Source organism: Centruroides vittatus, unplaced genomic scaffold (genome assembly GCF_030686945.1).
Source record: "Centruroides vittatus isolate TY-2023 unplaced genomic scaffold, ASM3068694v2 contig_882, whole genome shotgun sequence".
Taxonomy (NCBI): domain Eukaryota; kingdom Metazoa; phylum Arthropoda; class Arachnida; order Scorpiones; family Buthidae; genus Centruroides; species Centruroides vittatus.
In genome coordinates this window covers 3,775,758-3,800,093 of record NW_027122574.1, presented here as the reverse complement: position 1 = coordinate 3,800,093, position 24,336 = coordinate 3,775,758, and the positions used below count along the sequence as shown (strand labels likewise).

General features: G+C 32.2%; 2 protein-coding genes across 2 annotated transcripts; one reads left to right on the top strand and one right to left on the bottom strand.

Annotated features, from left to right (window-relative positions):
- Positions 1 to 1,205: 1,205 nt before the first annotated feature.
- Polr2B (RNA polymerase II subunit RpII140) lies at positions 1,206 to 5,029 on the bottom strand. Its single transcript, XM_067280223.1, has one exon. The coding sequence runs from the start codon at positions 4,866 to 4,868 to the stop codon at positions 1,350 to 1,352; it is 3,519 nt and encodes a 1,172-aa protein (XP_067136324.1). The 5' UTR covers positions 4,869 to 5,029; the 3' UTR covers positions 1,206 to 1,349.
- A 1,827-nt stretch (positions 5,030 to 6,856) lies between these two features.
- On the top strand, positions 6,857 to 23,971 carry Aldh7A1 (aldehyde dehydrogenase 7 family member A1). Its single transcript, XM_067280272.1, has 8 exons — positions 6,857 to 7,089; positions 11,522 to 11,767; positions 11,951 to 12,229; positions 15,397 to 15,702; positions 15,811 to 15,987; positions 16,063 to 16,269; positions 18,651 to 18,743; positions 23,591 to 23,971. The coding sequence occupies exons 1-8, from the start codon at positions 6,907 to 6,909 to the stop codon at positions 23,708 to 23,710; spliced, it is 1,611 nt and encodes a 536-aa protein (XP_067136373.1). The 5' UTR covers positions 6,857 to 6,906; the 3' UTR covers positions 23,711 to 23,971.
- Positions 23,972 to 24,336: the final 365 nt, after the last annotated feature.

The following is a 24,336-nucleotide window of genomic DNA, read 5'->3' as shown; positions in this document are numbered from 1 at the left end:
AAAGATGAACCAAACTTTGAAACAAAAATGAGTAATTATTTATTGCAACATCACCACAATGCCAAGCTGCAATTTGTCAGTGTTCTTAATTTTTAGTAATGTACCCTGTACATTACACTTTTCCTGTTAGTAACAGAGTTGTGCAGGTCATCTAACTCCTTTTCAGGGGAAAATTTTGAATTGAAATAACATGACTTCTGGTCTAAAGCAGAAGTTAATTTATAGTTCATTGGGGGCCTCCTACCACTATTCTTTCCACATCTGATCTCAACTTTCATATATCTAACTCTGATTTTGAGATTAAGGAAGGACAGACAGAAAGATGGGCAACAATGAGAATTTATAGGTCCAACAATTTTTTCAAATTGCAGCTCAATAAAAAATATAAAATGTGCTAAAAGTAAATAGCTATAAACCTTATTGGAGGAAAGCTATTTGAAACAAACAAGTTCAATCAAAATTAAAATGTTTAGGTGTCAGTCATGCCAATGTATTGTACAGTACCCATTTGACAGAACTTACACATGTAGGCTGATACTGTGTATCCTAAAAAGTGATGATTGATGTCCCCAGATTAACCAAAAAAAATTTGGTCACCCTACCTATATTGAAGAGCTGGTAGTAATTCTGAGAGTTAACTGAGGAGTGACTGTATTAGAAATTACTATACTCTCTATAACCTTCAGCTATTGCATCAATGAGTTTCCATTTGTTGATAAAAATCAAAATTTTACAGATGATTTATGTTTAATACATTTATAAAAAAGCAAGAAAATTCTGTGGACTATGGCAATCATAATTATCTGATTATGGAACATATGAGGATATATATTGTTTTATTTATTAAACAGAACTTTCACACTCACTTCATGTTTAAATTAATAAGCTTTTAAACATTAACACTCTAACAAGATGGAATAAAATCATTTGTCATAAAAAATCTGTGCGCGCACGTCATGGAGGAAAACATTTATCTTTGATGATGGTTTGCCTGAAAAAATATAAAATGCTATTAACGTTTTTTGATCTGTTACATGCAATGATGTCATATATTAATTATTAAGGCTTTAATATATTCAAACCTGTAATATTGATTGTTAAATTGTGCCAAAATACTTGAATTTAAATTCAAAATGTACACAATGTTGTGATAATTTTCAATATTTACAGAATAAAATATTGAAAATATAACATGATAGAAGATATAAAATGAATTTTTTTTATTTATATAGTTTTAAGCAAAAATATTCATGCTCAACTAAATGTAAGACTACAATTCTAGTTAAATACAATATTTAAAATTCCAGTAATGAAAGAACCCATTAAAAAAATACTTCCAATTATCACATTTAAGTCATCAACATTTTTGGTGCGATTGACATTGACATCAGTTCTTGAAACAGTAATTTACAAGCATAAGGTATTCTCACTTGTGTTATTTGTGTTTTGTTTTTGCAACCTTTACACTCAAATGTGTTATTTCTTAGATTTGCAATTGCAATCAGTCCACAGATGTTACAGATGTGGACCCTGTAAGGATCAGATACTTCAAATAATCTTTCCCTCATAAACTGAGCAGCACCATGTGCAATCTGACAGTCTCTTTCCATCTCTCCAAAACGAAGACCACCGTCTCTTGCTCTTCCTTCCATGGGTTGTCTAACAAGAATCTGAATGGGACCTCTTGCTCTAGAATGAATCTTGTCATCTACCATGTGTTTCAATCTTTGATAATAAGTGGGCCCTAAAAATATCTGAGCATTAACTTTTCGACCTGTGTGACCATTATACATCACTTCGTTTCCTCTCAGATGGTAACCGTATTCTTGAAGAAGATTGGAAATTTTTTGTACATTTACAGTATCATTAAAGGGAGTAGCATCACCGATTTCTCCTTTATTTGCTGAAACTTTGCCTTGAAGACATTCAATCAAGTGACCAATGGTCATACGAGAAGGAATGGCATGAGGATTGATGATAATATCAGGAGTTATTCCTTCTGCAGTAAATGGCATGTCTTCTTGCCTGTAAGTTATACCACAAGTACCTTTTTGACCATGCCGACTAGCAAATTTGTCCCCAATCTGAGGGATACGTACAGAACGAACTCTAATTTTACAAAATTTATAACCTTCTGCATTTAAGGTTAACATAACCTGATCAACAATTCCTGTCTCACTGTTTCTCAAAAATGTACTGGCATCACGCTTTGTAAATCGCTTATTAGTACCTTCTAATTCATCATCATTTTCTGGTAATGTAATTGTTTTTCCAATAATTACATCATCACCAGATACTCTAGTACCAGGAGCAATGATACCATCTTCATCCAATTTATCATATATAGCATTGCGCATACCTTGACAAATGTCTTTTGTTGGTCTTTCAAACTGTTCTTCCTGATCACCTACACGTTTGCATTCAGAGTCTTTGTAAGCACGATAAAATACAGATCTAAAAAATCCTCTATCAATTGCTGATGCATTCATGATGATAGAGTCTTCTTGATTGTAACCAGTGTAAGACATAATGGCAACAATTGAATTAATTCCTGCAGGTAATTCTCTAAAACGCAAATATTCCATAGAGCGTGTTGTCACAAGTGGTTTCTGAGGATAATATAAAACGTGAGCAAGTGTGTCCATTCTTACATGGAAATTAGTAATATACACCCCCATAGCTTGTTTACCCATAGCAGATTGATATGTGTTACGGGGAGATTGATTATGATCAGGAAATGGAATGATAGATGCACACACACCTAAAATCATCGAAGGATGAATTTCACAATGAGTATATGTGGAACAATAAAATTGGCTTCTATCTTGAAGATCATCAGGAGTCATTGCAAGCATTACTGTTTCTTCTTCCATTGTATCAATGTATTCAACAACACCACTTGCCACTAAATCTTGCCAACTATAATTATTATACTCTCTTTCTTTCAGTCTATCAATATGTCTTTTCTTTAAAAGCAGTTTTTGTTTTTCAACAATCAGTAATGGTCGACAAATCCTTCCAGCATCAGTATAAATACGAATCTCTCTATCACGAATGTCTCTAACCATTGAGACTTCTGATACAACGATATCCATTTGACGTCTTAATTTTCGCAACGTGCTCATCAGTTGATCGGGATCTCTGTGAATGCCCACCCAACAACCATTAACAAATATCTTAGTTGCTTCTGCTATGGCTGATGGGGCAATTTCTTCCAAATTTTCCATACTCCATTCTTCTAAAAACTCTAGAATGGGGGATGGTTGTGATCCAACCGAAATGTAGGCCATTAAGGCCAAATTCTTTACCAGACCTACTGCATGACCTTCTGGTGTTTCAGCAGGACAGATCATTCCCCATAAAGTATTATGAAGTTGTCGAGGTTTAGCAAGTTTACCATCACGACCAATTGGTGAATTCACTCGACGAAGATGGGAAAGAGTAGAGGCATAAGTCAATCTATTTAATACTTGAGACACACCTGCTCTTGCTTGATGCGCTTTCTTTTGATCACCCCAATTTCCTGTTGCCAATGAATATCGAAGGCCATCTGTTATTATTCTTGTTTTAATGGCTAATTCCAGATTGAAATCTTTTCCCCGATCAATGAACTTCTGTGCATATAAACGAACTTCTTTTGTAAGATTTCTGAATAAACCTCTGAACAAAAATGCAAGCAAAGGTCCTGCCAAATCTAGTCTTTTATTACCATAGTGATCTCTGTCGTCCAACTCTCTACGACCCAAAGCAGCTAACAATAATCTATGGACCATATATCCTAGATAATAAGCTTTTTTTGTTTCACAGAAATCACTAACACCAACATGAGGTAACATTTCCTTTTGTAGAATTTCTCGAGCATACTTAATTCTTTTTTCTTTTGTAACACCAGGTCGTGCACCACGTGCTCCAATGAAATTCAAAGCCACATTTTGTTCCTGAATAACAAAAGCTTCATCTAACGATGGTTTTACCATTTCCATCATTTCTGGATCTTCAAAATCATATATAATATGTTCTAAAATATCTCTATCAGCCACAAATCCCAATGCTCGAAACACAATCATTATTGGAATTTCTTGTTTGATATAGGGAAGAATGGCAATGATTCGTTGACCTATAGCACTTTTTCTGACACCCTGACCTCCTCTGGCTAACATATTTACCCAAAGTGTGCTGGTCGGGCGTGAAGAATGTTCCAAACAGGATCGACATTCTGCCTTATAGGCATATTTTGAATCTTTCATGGAAAACACGTAAACAGTATTTGTTGCCATTTTCTCTTGAGCAATCAGCACTTTCTCCGATCCATTTATTATGAAGTAACCACCAGGATCCAACGGACACTCGTTTAACTCCGTCAAATCACGATCGGTGAGTCCGCTCAACAGGCAGTACGTAGAACGGAGCATAATGGGAATTTTCCCTATAAATGTTTTCTGGTGTTGCGTTTCGATCGGATCCTCTCCGTCTTTGATAACAGTTTTCGTAATATCCACGTAAAGAGGAGCCGAATAGGTAAGATTCCTAAGGCGGGCTTCATTTGGCATCATTGGACTCGGAGCGCCATCTTTCTCCCAATGAGTTGGTTTTGACAGATAAATTTGCTCGAATTTAAGCAAATAACGAGGTGGTGTTTCGACTTCTCCCGTTGTATGTTGTGCTTCGGCCTGAAGATCGATTTGAGGCGTGTCTTCGACAATTCTTTGCACAGACATCTGAATGAATTCATCGAAAGAGTCGAGCTGTTGTCTAACGAGGCCTTTCTCATCAAAGTAAGCGCTGATGACAATCCAACAGGCTTCTTGCCATAAATCTGGGGTAATTTCCTCCGAATCATCTTCTTCGTAGTTTTCGTCTTCGTACATTATGATCAGGAAGTAATCTCACTGATATTTTCTCAATATTTATAGTCTAATTTAACACTAAAACCAACGTAAAACGTACAACGCACTCGGCTTTCTCTTCGTATTTTTGGTGTTGCCAGTTGCAATTGCAGTTAATAGCTCAGAGAACGAGATTATGGATCTTTTTGTTTGGTCGGAATAATTAAGGGAATTTAAAAAAAAAGTAAAATCTAAAATAATACTTTTCAGAATTGCTAAATTTATTTTATAATTTAAAAAAATTAAAAAATAATAATATAAAACTTTCAGTAAAAAAATAAAATTTTTGAATTGTTCTGATAGAAACGCAACTCATTTTCAGGTTTCCATTCTAGAAACACTCGCTTGAATAAATTTAAATAAAATAGTTTAGACATTTAAAAAATCCATTTTTTTAAAAAAAAATATTTGAATCTAACAATATTGAATCCAAATTTACTCGAAAAGAATTGAAAGTTTGGGCGTGATATATTGAGTTCGAAATTGAAATACATACAGTGGTGATATTCGGCGGGTTCGCACAGGTTCGGCCGAACCCGTTGTTAAAATTTTCAGTTTTCCGAGCGGGTTCGCCCGAACTCGTTGTTAAAGTTTTCCGAACGGGTTCAGGCGAACCCGTTGTTAAAATTTTCAGTTTCCCAAACCTTGTTAAACACACGGAACATTTCTCAGTGGGTTTGTTTTTTTTATAAAAAATATATTAAAATATGCGTATTATACTCTGTAATACTACTAAACTAGGGCCTTATACCCCGTTTGCACCGAGCTTTCAATCTAGATTGTGAGCAAGGTCAGGGAGTATGTCTTGGCGCGATCTCTCTCGACCGTTTCAATCGAGGTTTAATCGCGATCGATTCAAGAGTGTTCTTGAAAGTAGATCCAGTCATAAGAGAGATCCCGGAATGCCACGCGCGCGAGACAATACAAGATGGCTGTGGAACACGTGTCGTGCTATGGACAGCAAAAGAAAAAGTATAATGTATCTCGAGAGATGATGACATACATGTGCCTATTTCTAGAAGCGCCATATTGCGGTAAAGAATTTCTCTGCCTTGAAAAAAAAAAAAAAAAAAAAAGATCGACAGCTCTAAAATACTATTGTTACCTGGCCTTCTCCCATGGCTCGTTACGTTCTAAATACGCCACTGATTGTTAGATATATGGTTGCAAGAAAATGTATTGTATTTATCTCTAGCCAAAACTTCTATTTCGTTTGTCGGTGATTGTCAGGGAAAAATTTTCTGCTAGTGAACCCCTTGTTAAATATTTCGAATATCACCACTGAATACATATGTTTAACGCGTCTAGAGAGATGTTTAACAGTCCAAATATAACCAAAATTGATAGGGCGAACGTTACAGAATACGCGGAAAATACTTTTGTAAAAAAAAAAAAAAAAAAAAAAAATAGTACCAAAACTCACTTGTCATATATTTTAACATAATTGAACGTTATCAAGCAGACATTTTAATACTAGTACACAAAATTTTCTGCATATAACAAATAGAACAAAAATAACAGACAATTTAAACATCCGATTGTCTATTTTGCTATTCCGACACCGCTTAGAGTGACGGTGTGGAAAGCGAAACGCATTCCCATCGGAAGAGCCTAGATTTTTGATGTATTTGGAGCGAAATTTTCTCTTTATTCTTTGATAAATACATCGCATAACGTAATTCATTTTAATATATAAGAGGAGAGAAGTTAAATACGAACGGGAACGGAAACGTCAAAACGATATTCTCATAAATGAATATTTTTGAATATAGTCTCATCCCAAATTATTCTATTATTATATTACTAAAACTAAAATAGAATAATGGATAATTTTATACTTTCAAGCGATAAATAAAATAAATAATTTTAAATTTAATTTTAAAATAAGCAAGCGATAAATACTTTATCAATTTATATATTCGAATATTTATTATGTCATAAAATGATGTTAGGTGGCGCTTTTCAAACCACGTTACTTCGGCGAAAGTAAAGGCGTGCAGCTGCAACAGCTGTAATTGTGATGTCGAGGCTGCTGATTTATTCCTTTTGTCGTTCGGTTAAATCTGTTTCCCGTTTATCGTATTACAGAGCAATGTCGACAGGATTTTTGGTAGACGATGCTAAATATTCTTTTTTGAAAGAATTAGGATTAGAGAAAAGAAATAATGGCGTTTATAATGGTCGATGGATGGGAAGTGGAAAAGTAAGATCCAATTTGACAAATATGCATTTCATTTCAGATATGAACATTATAATTCATCGTAATTAAAGTTATATATTGCATATATTCAATTGATATGGTTCTTTTTAATCTTGTCAAAAGGATGAAAAGTCATTATTGTTCGTTATCATTATCATTCAATTAATATTCGTCTTACGTATTGTCAATTTGATAAAAATTGATAAAAAGAAAAGAAAAAGCTACCAAATCATCATTTAATTCTGAAAGGCAACTTGACACATTTATTTAATAAGCACTATAACTATTATTATATCATAAATTTTAATTTTTATATTATATAATAAATATATAAAATTTTACACGGATTTAAAAGTTATATTAATGTATAACTGATAACGTGAACATGACTTCGTGATCGTATATAACTTTTTTAATATCAGTTAAATGCTGATCAAAGTTTCTTTTCTTGATTTTAACACACAATTTCACAAAAGACGTGAGAAACCTTACTAAACCGTCCTTTCATTTTTATGTATAAATACATTTATCAGAAAAAGAAACTTTGATCAGCATTTAACTGATATTAAAAAAGTTCTATATACAAATACTAAACTTGACCCATAGAAGATATCCTCATTTCGGTATAAGTAAAGTAATTTACCTTACAAGGAGATGGCCAGATGTTTGAGTCTTCTATTCAAATGAAACTTGGTGAGCATGTAGCCCTAAACACAAACAGTTCCTTGTCCAAATAGTAGAACCCACTTCTCAAGTGTTTCTGAAAAACTGGCTTCTGAAAACTGAATGTTTAGCTCAGTGTTTTTCAACCGGGGTGCCGGGCACCTTAGGGTGCCACGGTGCTACGATTGGGGTGTCACAAAATTTAGGGCCGATAATAAAAGTAGATTTAAAAAACAATAGCGAGACTATTATTTTACATGTAGGTAATTGGACAAAATTCAAGGGACTTAAATTTTGATTTTTAACACGTAGAAATGCGTTTTTTGCATTAAAATGCTATTTCAAACTGTCAATTTAAAAAATTTTTCTTCTCGGGGAGAGAGTCCCCTTCCCGGACCCCACTCCAGCATTGCACGTAATATTTGTTTTCGCAAAAGGTTCATCTGGCCCATTAGCCTCCCCTTATATAGATTCTAGATCCACCGCTGGTCAAGGGTGTGACGATTTTTTATTTTTCAATCGGGTGCCACTCAATGAAAAAGGTTGAAAAACACTGGTTTAGCTTATATATAGTCTAGAAGTTCTGTTTATCATGGGAATGGCAGTAGCTGAGTGGATAAAGTTCTAGACGCCGGAACTACACGATGTGGATTCAGAAGTTTTTAAGAAATGCTTGAGAAAATGGGTCCTATTATTTGAACAAGGAACTGTTTGTGTTTAGGGCTACATGCTCACCAAGTTTTGTTCGAATCAGAGACATGAACATCTGGCTGTCTTCTTGTTAACGTGTAGGATTATTCCTACAATTAGACCAGGAGAGCAAAACATCTGTAAACTTTTTGGACATTTTCATATCTTGCAAATATGGTGAAATTTGCACCAAAGTATACAGGAAACCTTGTTTTCAACCCATTTTAATTCCACATAACTCTGTGGATCCTTTCCACATCTGATTGGCAGCCTTCAAATCCTTAATAAGAAGGGCATATACACATTGTACCAGCATAAATGACACCTTAACAGAGCTGAGTTACATCTTAAAAATCGCACAACAACAAGGTTATCCAATAGAAATAATTCAGAAGTTGATCGCAACATTTCAAACTGCAAGTTGTTGCAGTGCTTCAGGGGTTCAGAAACAAAAGATGGTTGTAAATTATTTTCTTTTTTTAAGAGGAATACATAAGAAAGCGGCCAGAGCTGGTAATCTCCAGATTATATAGCGACGCAACCCAACAATATTCAGCTGCAGGGCCGGATTTACCAATCCAGGGGCCCTGGGCACAAATTCGCTGGGGTAGGCAAAAGAGTAGGCAAATTTGATGATTTAGAAAATTTACACAAAATACTATACTTTCAACTAGATTTTAACTAGGAAATTGTAAATTTCATTTAAAAATAAGGTTATTGTAAACATACATATATTTTATTGTGTAAAACTAATTATTTTCATTTAATTGAAAAATACCTATGTAAAATTTTTTCCCGAAATTTTTCTATGTTTCATAGGTTTTTTCCCGGGTTTGTTTTTCTTTACCGTACCACCATCGATCGGTCATTACAATGCCGGCTGGGGACACATTAATTGCCCACGTCCTCCCAAAGGCACCCAACCGGCCATCGCAAACCCCGGCAAGGCGTATATATATATATATATATAAAATAAACAACAACTAACCCGTTACATATAAAGATCAACAACTGCCGAATTATCGGGCTAGCAAATGGCTATAGTAATATTAATAATTAAAGTTAATTTGCTACTAGAGTTAGGCGTTAGGCGCCATCTCTTGCTAAATTTAATAATTAGAATTTTAATCTTTGCCTGTGGCCCTCATGATTAGGCCACACTAGGCTGTTGCAGTAATAGAAAAAAAAAAAAAATTATGTTTAAACATAGTTTTGTGGGGGCCCTGGGCACCGGCCCCAAATGTCCTTATGTAAATCTGGCCCTGTTCAGTTGTGAGAATTTACTTCATCCCGATAATCGACCAATGTTTCAGATCAAGGCTGTCTACGTGGGTGCCACTAGGTGTAACTTGCAGCAATGGCTTAAAGAACATAAGTATACTATTGATAAAAATCTTGACAGCATGACTCTGGTGGCTTACACACAACATCAGAACATTCAAGTGCAATGGGAACACGCTTCTATCATCAAACCAGCATCAAATATAAATAGTATGCAATATTTAGAAAAATTGGAGATATTTAAAGTGCATAAAAATCTGGTTGCATCAACCATAGGGACGCTGACGGATTGGCTACTGCACGGTAGTCTTTTTATGAATAATTATTTATTATAGATTTTTTATTTGTTTATTTTTTATTGTTTAATTTATTTCTGTAGTTATTTATTTATTATTCACAACTACGATTTCAGTTATGTATCTATATATTTATTTTAGAATTGTACTTAATGTTTATTTTTAAATTTGCATTCTATTTTCACAATCTGTGTCATCTTAACTGATGAAGATCGGTAAAACCGTTCAAAAATGTTTTTATTAGTACAAATTTTTTTGCTGGAGTTTTAAAGGTGTGTTTTTCTTATTGACTATTTTTATCCAGTTGAAAGAAAATATATTGGAAAAAGAATTGTTATACTAAATAACACTGAATGTTCTTTTTGTAAAATGCTTGTAGCAGATATGATAAATCAACTTTCTGTTGGGCAAAGTGCTTTCTGAAATAAATCTTCTATTCTCAGACCTGATTTTAACTATATTAATTTACTGGATGATAACCTCAGTATGACAACACTGTATAAATTGTATAACTTTTTTGTTCAAACACTAAAATTTTTGTAAGTTTTCGTTAACTCCCTTGTAAAAACTACTGCTATATCAATTAAAATAATTATTATTATATTATTTTGTGCCTTCCCATATTTTTAAACATAACTAGAGCTAGTTTTCTGGCAGAATACACTGTTATGTTGTCATCAGATAGCATAAGAAGTATTGATAGCTGGTACTGTACAGTACATAGTACTAACAGTTGCTCAGTAAAACATTCTATGTTTAATCACTATATGTGCATACATTGGTAATTTTTTTAATAAAAAGAGCACTATATATAACCCTCGACAAAGTATATCCAAGTATAATGCAAAGAATTGCTTAAACCTTTGCAAAAATCTCCATCATATACCCAATGTGTCTGTAGAGTGAATTGCTCCATACATGCAAATTTTGTAATTGCAATGTAAAATCAGCATATAATTTTTCCATTGTATAATTTACATCCCCTTTCAATTCATTTTTTAAATACAGATAATCTATGGTATTACTCACAAAAATACAGTAATTTGTTTACTTTTTGTCAAATGCTTTATTTATAAGAATCTTATGTATACAGCTTATCAATGTTCGTATTGATTTAAACTTGTAATTTATTAAATAAATATATAATCACTTTAATAGAAAAGAAAATTATCCCAACGGTGCTTTTTGATAATCCAATTTTTATCTCAATTGTTGTTATTTTTATCTCAATACCTTTGTGAAAAGTAAAATTATTCTTTTAACAAATGTATATTGTTTACCCTGAATTGCTATCAATAACTTATTTGTGTGGGTTTAATTTCTAATATAAGTCAATCAGATATCGATGCAATGGGCTATTAGCCTATCATCTTTGAGAATTCGAGTTTGAATCTTATCTAAATTCTCATAATTTATCATAGACAATAGAGTGTACTGTACATAATCGTACAGTATGAATTTTGGTAAAACATTCTAAAATGTATTTTGTTTAATTTTTCTGTTAGATAATTACTTCAGTGTCTCCAACAAATGAGAAACCAATTGCTGAGGTGATTTCAGGAACAGTTCAAGATTACAATGACACCGTCACAGTTTGCAATGAAGCTTGGAAGACCTGGGTTGATGTACCACCTCCTCTACGTGGCGAAATAATACGACAGATTGGACATGCGTTAAGAGAAAAGAAGACTCAATTAGGGAAATTGGTTTCTTTGGAGATGGGTAAGATATTACCCGAAGGAGAAGGAGAGGTATATTTTTATTGATCCTGTAGAATAATCAAAATTATTAATTATATAGTAAACTAAGCCCAAAATTATAAATTACTAATAATCAAATGATAATGCCAGATTCTTTGGGCCCATGCCATAGCTTGGTTAATTACATATATAGATTAAAATATCTATATTTATTAAAAAATCTTTCAATTAAAGGTTCAAGAATATATAGACATTTGCGATTATGCAGTTGGATTATCCAGAATGATTGAGGGGAAGGTTCTTCCATCTGAACGACCTGGTCATGCTCTCATAGAAATGTGGAATCCTCTTGGTACAATTGGCATCATCACTGCTTTCAATTTTCCTGTGGCAGTGTATGGTTGGAACAATGCTATAGCCATGGCTTGCGGTGATACCATGATATGGAAAAGTGCAGGAACAACTCCTTTGACTAGTATAGCAATAATTAAAATTTTATCATCTGTTTTAGAGGTAAGATTTTTACATTACCAAGTTTTAGTAATTAAATATAGACATTAATAATCAATCATAAAGTACAAAATTATATCAAAATTAACTCTTCAAATATCATAAGTACAGTACATATCATGAATACTGTTAAGTTTGTAATCATTTAATAAAAACAATAATTAATGTTATTGGATATCTGTTGTTTGACCATTAAATTACACAAATACACTTTTCGTACGTTACAGCTTTAACTTTACATACTGAGCAAACATTAGATTAGAATAATTTGAAGAACTTTGAATTATTCCACTTTAGAATGCAACACAACTTCTTCATTTTTGGACAGCTTCTAACCTGAGGCAGATCTGTAAATTGGGCAAAAAACTTGAGGCCCTGGATCTTGAGAATAATCAGTTACTCACCTTAAAGGTCTCACACTCCTGTATTTCTCTAAAATAGTTTCATCTCTAAGTTGTTAGTATTACTTTTGTTGCAATCAAAAAGGACTTTGTTTAAATATGTCTGTCAGACCAACAGCCTAACAAAATTTATGGACGATGCAGGGTGTTAGAGAGCAATAACTGTCGAAAAATATAAACAAAATTTGATTTAAGTAATGGGAGTTCCAAGATCATGTAGATATCTCTGGTTGGGATCAAAGCCAGCATTGAATTTTTGTTGATATTGACCATTCCTAAATTCCAAAATGTATCTCAATTTTCTCTTGGAAACAAGTGAGGGACCAATCAGAATGTTGGAAATGTTGGCCTGCTTGCCAGAGTTGTTATTTGTTGAAAATTGCAATTACATGCATGCTTTAACAGATTATTGTACTATATATATTGTTAATCACAAAAATGAGTGTTTTAAATTTATTAGTTGATAAAATGTATTAGTCTGTTTACCTTATTTTATGTCACACTGGTTATGTTTAAAGTTTTACTTAGATAAATTTGTTGTTTGCCACAACAACCAGTTCAATATTCAAATCTTGTAAGAAAAAGTAAGTAAATAAAATGATAGTGTATCAACAATATGGAATGTTAGATCAAGGGCTAGGTAGTTTGATTCCTTCAAGCTATTTAGTAAGGTCTGTCCAAGTTGTGCCAGCAGAAAGAGGTATGTGTTTCTTGGCAGCAGTGAATTTCCTATTGTGTATGTGCCTTCTTGGCTTGAAGATCTATTATAACTTTCCCAAACGCAACTTCGAGAAGATTTTCTTCACTTTAAACTCTTTACTTGTACAAAGGCAATTTCAAAATCTTGAAATTGTCTTTGTACAAGACTTATGCAGAAAAGATAGCTTTCTGCCAGCAATTGAAGTCCAGAACTTACCATCCAAAGATAAGATAATGAGCCTTATGAATAAAAACAAGCATTCCTTATACTTATGATCATGAAGCAAATGCTTTTAAATGAAGGTTTTGCTTTAGTAGTAATAAGCATTCTGTATGAATAAAAGTAAGCATTTACTTTCAATTATAAACATATCCTTCAAAATACATGCATCTAGTCAGACATAGACTCAACTGCAAGAAAGGATGGTTTATTGTTGCTTTTATCTACGTTTATTTTCTGTTAATGTTGGAAGTAGTATGTGAAATAGGAAGTAGTCATGACTGAAGTAGTTAATCTAAGGAAGGTTAAATATTATAAACTTTGTTCCTCTCCACAAGTCAGTGATTTCAGGGTGTTATTTAGGTTTGAAGGGGAAAGTGTTGAATGGTTGGTGCACAATTTTTAAGAGTGATGACTGAATCGTGCACTAACTTTTTTACAAAAAATAAAAATATGTTTAAGATATTTAGCTGATCCCGGATTCTAAAAAAGAAGAACTTGGTGTAGAGCAGTCAAGTGTTATGAACTGTGTGCATTGTGGAGAAAATAAAAGCTCAGGCTGATTGTTGGATAAAATTTCCTACAACAGATCATTCTGTCATTGAAGCAAAACAGCTATGGCAAAATAAATACTACTTTCTAACTGCAATTGATGTGATTGATTGCATTCACATAGGAATAGAAAAACCCAGACTTTATTGTGATGAGTACATTAACTGGAATGGAAAACCCACATAAAACATACAAGCTACATGTGATGTCAAATGCATGTTCACTAACATTGCCATTAGTTGGATATCTATATTAATTAACAAAGGCCAACATGTGTAAAATTAATATGAATTGAATACAGCTAAAAAAATAGAACATAGGGACAAGATTAAATGTGTCATAATCTGCACATTGAAAATCTTTTACTCATTTACTAGAAGCATTTGCTCGGAAATATAAGGTAATTATTATTCATACCAGAGGAAATGCTTTGGTTCTTCCTTTTGCTTGAAGCATTTTCTTAATTTTTATTCATATGGGTCAATAAGTCACGCTTGGGACTTTTATTTATTTTTGTATTGTTAGAAATGTCCTTAAATTCTTGGATAATTGTATGCAGATTTCCCTTTATAAACAGATGTTAAAAATAAAATGAGTCATCCTTCATCCCATATCCACTGCACACACATGCACATTATACTTCACTCATGTCATTCCCATTGTAAATTTGTGGAATGTGTTTAATTTAAAATAACTTTGATTTCTGACTTGGATAAACATCCTGCAGCCTCACAGATTACAATTTTTTTCCCCTTCCATCTATGGGGACTAATAAGGACTTTTATTCATTTTCATTATGAGTTCAACCAGGCTGGTGAGAAACAGCATCTAACATATCTGGATCAAATTTTCCCTAAAAAATTTAAGAATCTGACCAGACTAAAATAAAGACCCTCAGAATAGCAGAGTGACATTTTTATTGCTTTAACATTTTAGTCAATGAGTTATGAGATAGTTGTTTCAATTTTTTAAAATTTGTTATAAGCATACACTTCAGAAATGTGAGTTATATTTATGTAGGAAATAGTATGAAATTAAAAATATGCCCAATGCAATTGCAATAATAATAATAAATCTATCCAAACTAATTGGTTTTGACTAATCTTGTATTTAAGTTCAACAATTAATTTATTTTATAACTAATTGTTGAATTTTGATTGATGTGGGAATAACATTATTTCAATTTCTCACATAATTTATGAAGTTTCTATTAAATCTGTATAAATAAATGTAATATTTTGACATCAATTTTTATGAAAATTTATCAAAGAAATTTTGACAAAAATGATGTTTTTTAGAAAAATAATTTGCCTGGAGCCATTTGTTCTTTAATTTGTGGTGGACCTGATGTTGGTGAAAGTATGACAAATGATACACGATTGCCATTGATATCATTTACTGGAAGCACTCAAGTTGGATTGAGAGTGGCACTGAATGTTCAGCAAAGATTTGGGAAAACGGTTTTAGAATTAGGAGGAAACAATGCAATTATTGTTGCAGATGATGCCGACATAAAGATGGTGGTGAGTTCTGCTCTCTTTGCCTGTGTTGGTACTGCTGGTCAAAGATGTACAACAACCCGAAGAATCATTGCTCATGAAAAGGCAAGTTATATGCAATTAAGTTCATAAATTTTCTTTGTCAGAAATAAGATCTGTTTTAATATAATGTGAAATATCATTAATAAAAAATTTCAACATTTGTTATATCAGGTATATGATGAAGTCTTAGATAAATTAAAGAAAGCATATTCCCAAATTAGAGTGGGAGATCCACTTGAATCTGGAACGATCTATGGACCTCTTCATACGAAACAGGGAGTTAATGAATATCTTGCAGCCATTGAAGAGGCAAAGAAACAAGGTGGAGTCATTGAATATGGTGGAAAGGTATAAGGTTTTTATACAGTTAGACATTTATAATTATTTTGCTGAATATTTCTTATTAATTTTTAATTAATTTAGAAAATTGATAGAGAAGGACATTTTGTAGAACCCACAATTGTATCTGGTTTATCACACGATGCAGACATTGTTCACAAAGAGACATTTGCCCCAATTGTTTATATTTTGAAAGCTAAAAGCATTGATGAAGCTATAGCTTGGAATAATGAAGTCAAACAAGGTCTTTCTAGCAGTATCTTTACAGGAAATCTTGGAAATGTGTTTAAGGTTAGTAAATTATTTGCATATATATTTATTGACATAACTTTTTAATATTAAATTTTGAATATAATATACAGTGGACCCTCAATATAACGCTCATGTCGGGTGGGAAACAACACCCGCGTTATACCGAGCGGCGTGGTGTAACGTGGTTTGCCTCTTTACTTTAGCAATAATGTCAAGCTTTTCTTTCACACTGTAAACTTTTCTTTTACTCAACAAGCATACAATAATTAAACATTATTGAAAATACACGCAAGAACTCAATACATACACAATTACTCAATATGCAGTAACAATAAAATGCGCTACTCACTAATGCCGGACAGACCTGTATAAACGTGTTTGAGCTTATCGTGTTGCAAACATTGCCTGCGCTATAATCGATTGCGCGGTATAGTGAGCAGCGCTGTAACGAAGGTCCACTGTATAAAAAAAATGAAGAGTTTTAAAAACAAATTCATAATAACTTCAATTTATCTGGTTAATAGAGCTATAATAGAGCTAACCTTTCAAATTAAAAAGTGTTTCCTGATTTACAAGTACTTTCAATTCCAGTAAGATCACTTTTAGGTCTAGTCAATAATTGAATGTAACATAATGTGTTCTAAATTTATTTAAATGTAAGAATTTAATATTTAAACATAGAATCCTTAGACTGCAACTAGAAAATACATGTGCATTAATGTGAATGAACTGCTTTTTCTCAGATTATATTAAAAAAACTACTTTTTTGGAGGACTAACTTTATCATAAACAATTTTAGGTAGTGTTTAAAATAGAAATGTGCAAATTATTTGAAGGATAATAAATGTTATTACATGCATAATAATAATAATGTAATGGGTATAAATTAGATATAAGAAATGGGATTTCTTAAATTATTTTTGCTTGGTCCCATATTATCTTTGTTAAGATGAGTTGAAAATGCAACTAGAGTTGTATTAGCTTCCTTTTTCTAGACATCAAATTTGTGATCTTTGATTCTACAGTTGTCTCACACTATGTATGCAGCCTACATAGTGTGAGACATTTTGCATTTTATATTTTTTAATGATCGTCATCTTTAAGAAATGCAAAGGGTATAATTGTGGAGTTTGTGCAGAATATGGGAATTATTACATATAGAATAAGGCTTTATTTTTAAAGAAATTAAACAGTATTAGACTAATTATATCTGGATTTCAGCATTTTAATGCAATAATAAATTTCAGTCTCAAGCTTATTAAAGAATTATTTAAAAGCAAGATTTCTGTTACAACCATTGAATACAGCATTTCTGTATTCAATAGTTGTATGCATAATAAAAATCAGATTTTAACTTCAAAGGGAATATTAATGAATTTGAATTGATTTAAAAAAATAAATAATTTGTGCTGAAAAGACCATTTTTATGAACTTTATGTTAAAACTTTAAAAAAAAATTAGTATAACCTTATTCACTACTTTATTTTATATACATTTTTATGAGTCTTTTCTATTTACTATTAATTGTTAATAAACAACATGCAAAGTATAAATTTATTATATAAATGTCTATTCAAGAAAGACTTATCCAGAGAAGAAAAATATATTTGCTCCTAGACAGGATTTAAACTCATTTGGCATGTTATTAAAGGATCAATCAGGCGGTCATGGAGTTCATGGGAAATGTCAAAGATGAATTTTGCTGTGAATTCTCATATTGAGACCATTCATTAAATGAATTCTTACCATATAATATCCACAGTGTGTTCACTTGCTCCTTGCATAATTCAAGACTAAACACTCGAGACTTGTTTTCCTTTGTCCAGTGGACATGTGTTTTTTACTACTGGATTTATATTCTGTGTGTTTATTTAAAAACTTTATTTTCAACAGTGTGTAAACCAATTTTAAAACTAAAGTGTAATATTTAATAAGCTAATTACTTGATAACCTACTAGCATATTATTTTACTTTGTGGCTAGTTTGAAATATTTTTATTTTCTAGTGTAAAAACTCTTCAAGCTAAATGAAGGAAAAGATAATCTAAGATTATCTTTGAAAATCTTTATAGAAGTAAAGGAAGAATTATGTCCTGTTTTGATCTGGACTACTTAGCTAATTTAGTTATATCAAGAACTGGATTAATTTTTAATTACTTGAGTCTGGCAGTTCTGAGGCACAGATATTTTCATTTTGCAGTTTTAGTTTGCTACTGTGATTATTGAAATGTTATAAAGAAGCACAATATGGATCAAGTTAACAATAAAAATGTATTAAGTGAATTTACAGAATTTATAGAATATAAAACTATAGTTTCTGGTCAGTTAATGTAGTAGTGTTATAATAGTCAATATAAATGTGAAAAACATTACTTAAATGACATTCAAGAGAATAAATTCTGAAATATTTGTGAATTTTAGTGGATTGGTCCCAAGGGTTCCGACTGTGGAATTGTCAATGTCAACATCCCCACCAGTGGAGCAGAAATAGGTGGTGCCTTTGGAGGAGAAAAGGTAATTAAAATTTAATCCTTTTTTTTTATTCTAGCTTCATTCTTTAGAAAAGAAATTACAAGCTTACTATTTGAGAAAAAACATCGTTTTGAGGTTGCCTTAGCACTGTTTTAAGCTGTAAATAATTCATAAATTTGTTGCAAAATTTGAAAGTTAATGTTATTAATTCAGCCACATTTTCAGATTGTAAGGTGTAATCTATTAGTTTAATGATTCCAGCAAACTATTTAATTTCACAAATGCTTTTATCTTTATTTAAAGGTGATCTTCAAGTGAGAAAGATTCAAATCATTTAAATTGATACAGAATTTGAACTCTTCATGTTATAATGTTTTAATTTTAGAACTGTTTAAAAAATATTAGTTTGAATTTCATTCTTTTTATTTGCTAGTTTGACAAATTCAGTAATCTGACACTAGTCAACTTAGGTATTACAGACTGTTGTCAAGCCATAGACAAGCTTCCCATTAAACATGGCATGAAATCAAGCCTTAGCTTGGGCACAATATTCAAGTTAGTTAGGCTTGTCATCTTAGGCTGCTCAAAAAAGGCATAGTATCTTATAACACAGTGTTTTTCAACCTTTTTCATTGAGTAGCACCCCTGATTGAAAAATAAAAAATTGTGGCACCCTTGACCGGCAGTGGATCTAGAATCTGAATAAGGGGGGCTAATGAGGGGCCAGATGAATTTTTTGCAAAAACAAATATTATGCACAATGCTGGGGTGGGGTCTGGGAAGGGGGCTCCCTCCCTGGAAAAAAAATTTTTTTTAAATTGACAGTTTGAAGTAGCATTTTCATGCAAAATAGTGTTTCTACATGTTTAAAATCAAAATTTAAGTCTATTGAATTTTATCGAAATACTGACAATGAGTTATCTTGTAAGTACACTTACGTAAATTTCCAAGAAAATGCCTAAAGCTCCTAAACTTTGCAACACCCCAATCGTGGTGCCGTGGCACCCCGGTTGAAAAACACTGTTATAACACAATACTGTATAGAAAAAAGTTTCCCAAAATTTCCCTCAAAAATGCTGTATAGAGTTTCCAGTTAAGTCAATAAATGAATTAAAGTTAAATTATAGTTTGATATTTTATTTTCAAGTAATATGTAAATTATGAAATGATGATTTTAGTATTATTTGAAGAGAAAGGCTAATCTAGATATCTCATTGACACCAAGCTGAATGAATGCAGAATTGGATGGTTATTAGACTGTTAGCATTTAAATCACTTTAACACACATTATAGCAATGAAAATATGAACTTTCAAAAGAACACATTCATGCACTGTTGCTCTGTCATTTCAAAAGTGATCACAATGCAACAAAGACGCGTGATCTCATCTGCAAAGCATTTGTTAGTGTTCACAGGTAAACAAAGGTCAACCAATTGATATAAGATGTCAAATACCCATTTTATGCTCATGAGGTTGAAAGTTTGCACCAAAGGTGATGAGATGTAATTGATATTGATGGTGATAACCTACCAAACTCAACTATAATTATTGTATGAATTTTTGATAAAGTTTTTTTTTAAAGTTCACTTTTAAAACTTGTTATAAAGAGAACATTAAATGATTTTGACAAATGACATATTAGAAGAGCTTCACATTAGTGGCATGCCGAAAATGGACTAGGAGGACTAGACTAGTCCCCTAAATTTCTTGAAGTACCATCTAAATATATTTCTTAATGCATTTGTATTTGAAACCTTTCACTTGAAAAATATGTATTTTTTAGTGTATTTTTCCTACCCATCTCCCCTACTTTATGTTGAGTTCAACTCTTCCACGAACCCACCTGAACACCCCTCAGAGCTCCTTTAGTTGATTTGTCAACAGGACTAGCTTGCAGACACACATTTCTGTCATACTGTAGTGTTTGGTGTGCATCCAGGCAGTTCTGTAATAAGAGATTTTTTTGTTTCTTGTGCTTATTGAAAACAAAATTGCATTAGTGATTTTTGTATTTCTATTATCATAAAACACTTAAAAATTTTCATCTAAAGTGTGATTCTACTTAAAAAACTGTATATATGATTAGAAAGCTTTGAATTCAAGTTGGAAGAGGACTTGTTAGGAGAAGCGGGTCCCTCGCAGCGAAACATAGCACAGTTTGAATCTGTGAGTGATGCAGCCAATCTAGGTGAATTGTCACAGCAGAGTGAAGACAATCAACAATTTCCCTGCTGTATTCTATTTTATTTAAAAAGTTTTTATATTTTTAATTATTATAAAATGCAAAACGCTTAATTTTGAAAGTAGAGAGTGATGGGTTTTATAAAAAAAAAAGAAAAATTGTAAATGCTAATAATGAATAAAATCGTCATTAAGTCTGACCTACTTGAGATATGACATGACTCCCCCCTCTATCTCTCTACCCTTTCGACCTTTAACCATTAAAATTTAATAGCATCAATCCCCTTAATACATGAATCACCCTGCAAAATCTCAGAAATTTTTGACAAAAGACACACAAGTTATTAAGCTTCAAAGATGGTGAACAAAATCAATCTCCACGTATAAAATAACATCCATACATACAGAAAAACCCAAAGTTTTTGTATTTTTCGACATTTCAAGGTCCTCTGAATCCAAAAAATGTAAAAATCTGGGGGGAGTCTTTTTTTTTTTTTGACTGATTGTCATTTATTAATATTTTTCTTTCCCTCTGTTATATAACAGAGCTGGGAAAGTACAATAATGTGCAAATGAAATGAATTTTTTTTCCAGGCCCTTAAATAATAATTGTTATGATGTATGAAAAATAGGTTTTCTTACATATGGTCCGTTTGAAAATTGTCACTGCTTCACATTTATTATTAATAATAATGTTTGATTTCTAAATTTCTTTTTTATAGCAGACTAGCAGACCCGGCCACGTGTTGCTGTGGCTCAAAATGTATCTATTATAAATGTATAACGCCTCCCCCATGGGGGGAATTTCAAAAAATTCCTTCTTAGTGTACATTCTCTTGACGTACCCTATTAAAACGCAATCAAACACGCATCTAAAATAGTATAATAAAAGTCGAGTTCTTCACAGTGAGCCTTAATCCTGTCTCTCACCCCCGCAGGGAAATATCGAAAAATCCATTTTTAGTGTATATTCTGTTGACGTAACCTATTAAAACGCAATTAAAAACGCAAAAAACCGCATCTAAAATAGTATAATAGAAGCCGAGTTCTTCACAGTAAGCCTTAATCTTGTCCCTTTCCCCGCTGAGGAATATCGAAAAATCCCTTTTTAGTGTATATTTTGTTGACGTAACCTATTAAAAACGCAAAAAACCGCATGCAAAATAGTATGAATAGAAGCAGAGTTCTTCACAGTAAGCCTTAATCTTGTCTCTTTCCCCGCTGAGGAATATCGAAAAATCCCTTTTTAGTGTATATTCTGTTGACGTAACCTATTAAAACGCAATTAAAAACGCAAAAAACCGACATGCAAAATAGTATAATAAAAGTCGGAGTTCTTCACAGTAAGCCTTAATGCTGTCCCTCTCCGTCGCAAGGAAATATCGAAAAATCCCTTTTTAGTGTATATTCTGTTGACGTAACCTATTAAAATGCAATCAAAAACGCAAAAAACCGCATGCAAAATAGTATAATAAAGTCGGAGTTCTTCACGGTAAGCCTTAATCCCGTCCATCTCTCCCCAGTAGGGGGAATTTAGACGTGTATATTATATAGAAACACTTGCGTATTCGAATGCAACGTTGTGTCAAAATTCAAAAGGAATCGGTAGGAACAAACAAACGTTATATTTTATTTATATAGATAGATAGAAAATGATCTGCTTTAGTCCATTCTAACAGAAAAGCATAATGCCTCACAGAAAAGCCAACTTAGGTTGTCAGAAGTTAGCGCCATCTGTTGGACATGAAAGCCTTAATCCATATATAAATATATTTTTGAAAGGGGGGAAATAGTGGTCTTCACATATGCCACAAACCTTCGCGGGAGTGTATTAAACAACTTCCCAAAGTTTCATGGCAATCGGATAAATAGTGTGGTAATGCATGAAGGACAGACACACAGACACACACACAGACAGACATACATTCGTTTTTATATATATAGATTGTAATTTAACAAACAATCATAATGTGTCATAATTTTGAATACTTAGTTTATTGATATAAATGTACAGTAATCCCTCCTTATATGTGAATAATTTATTCCATGGAAACAGCGTGTTAATGAAAACTGCATGAATGGAGCTGTAGAAAACCATTCAATATTCTCAATTACAGTATTTTACTTTTACTGGAATAGAAAAATTTTAACTGAACTATTTTTAAATATATTTGTATAAGAATTTATTGATGATAACTAATATTTATTTCCATATTTTTTTTTTTGTGTCAAAATGTAAAATTGATTATTTAAAATTAAAAATTTTTCAACCAAATTAAAGTGAACTTGCATAAATGGAGGAATTATTGTAATGAAAAATATGAATTTTTGGAATACAGTAATATTACTAATTTTTTAAATGCTCCTCTAAGTTTAATTATGAATAGTTATTAGTGAGGTTGAGGCCGAAGTTTTAAATGTGAAAGCGTGTACGTCGGACATTTGGCGCTGCTTTCCTGTAAGCCTAGAAGTTTGACAATGGCGTTTGGAAAGTCAGTGGAATCATGCTCGACATTCCAAACGCCATTGTCAAACTTCTAGGCTTACAGAACGCGGTGTTGAACATCCCACGTACAGGTTTTCACGTTTAAAACTTCGGCCTCAACCTCTCTATTAGCAAGTTAAATTCCTTTATCATTAATTTTTAATCATATTAATTCATATTAGTTTAACTTTCTTGTTATGTATTGTATCTGTATTTATTTAGCATACTGGTGGTGGAAGAGAAAGTGGCAGTGATTCTTGGAAGCAATACATGAGACGATCCACCTGCACTATCAATTACAGTAAAGAACTTCCCTTAGCTCAGGGAATCAAATTTGAATGAAGATTGGATGAATGAATTGTCAAGTGCTGCCTTTCAGTCCCTTTAAAGGCATAACAACAGTGCCTCGAAATCTGTGTTAAATATTTAAATATGTATTTTTTTTTAAATACGAAAACCAAAACTATTTTTTCACTTGTTAATACTTTTTATGGTTTATAAGCAGTTTTTGCCATTTAAAAATCTTGCCAAAAGTGCCAAATTTTGGTTAACTGCCAAAATTTTTGTAATGTTTTTGAAATTAAATATATTCAATGATTACAAGAGATTTTAAATATATAATTATACATTCTTAATTACACATTATAATTACATACTTCTATAATTGTGAACATGTGATTGTGATTTGTTACAAATCAAATGATATTTTATCAAATATTTTCTTACATATAAAATATAAAATTGAGGTCAATACTATATTCTATCATTATAATATATTTTGGAAACAGCAACTCAAAATATACATATTCCAAGTTGTCTGGGGAATGTCTGCTAAGTTACATGTCAGCAGTTAATTAAGTCAGTCTAATATTTTCAAAAGTTGCATTTTATCCAAAGTTATGTCCTTACTTGTAAGTGTGGTGTTTTTCTTTCATCTACCACAATATACTATAGGTGTTTCTCTCTTA

Excerpts from the sequence above, each read along its gene's own strand:
- Polr2B (XM_067280223.1), bottom strand. The coding sequence starts at position 4,868 with ATGTACGAAGACGAAAACTACGAAGAAGATGATTCGGAGGAAATTACC.
- Aldh7A1 (XM_067280272.1), top strand. The coding sequence starts at position 6,907 with ATGTCGAGGCTGCTGATTTATTCCTTTTGTCGTTCGGTTAAATCTGTT. Across the intron at positions 15,703-15,810 it reads GAATCATTGCTCATGAAAAG|GTATATGATGAAGTCTTAGA; the intron begins GCAAGTTATATG and ends TTGTTATATCAG. Across the intron at positions 18,744-23,590 it reads GTGCCTTTGGAGGAGAAAAG|CATACTGGTGGTGGAAGAGA; the intron begins GTAATTAAAATT and ends GTATTTATTTAG.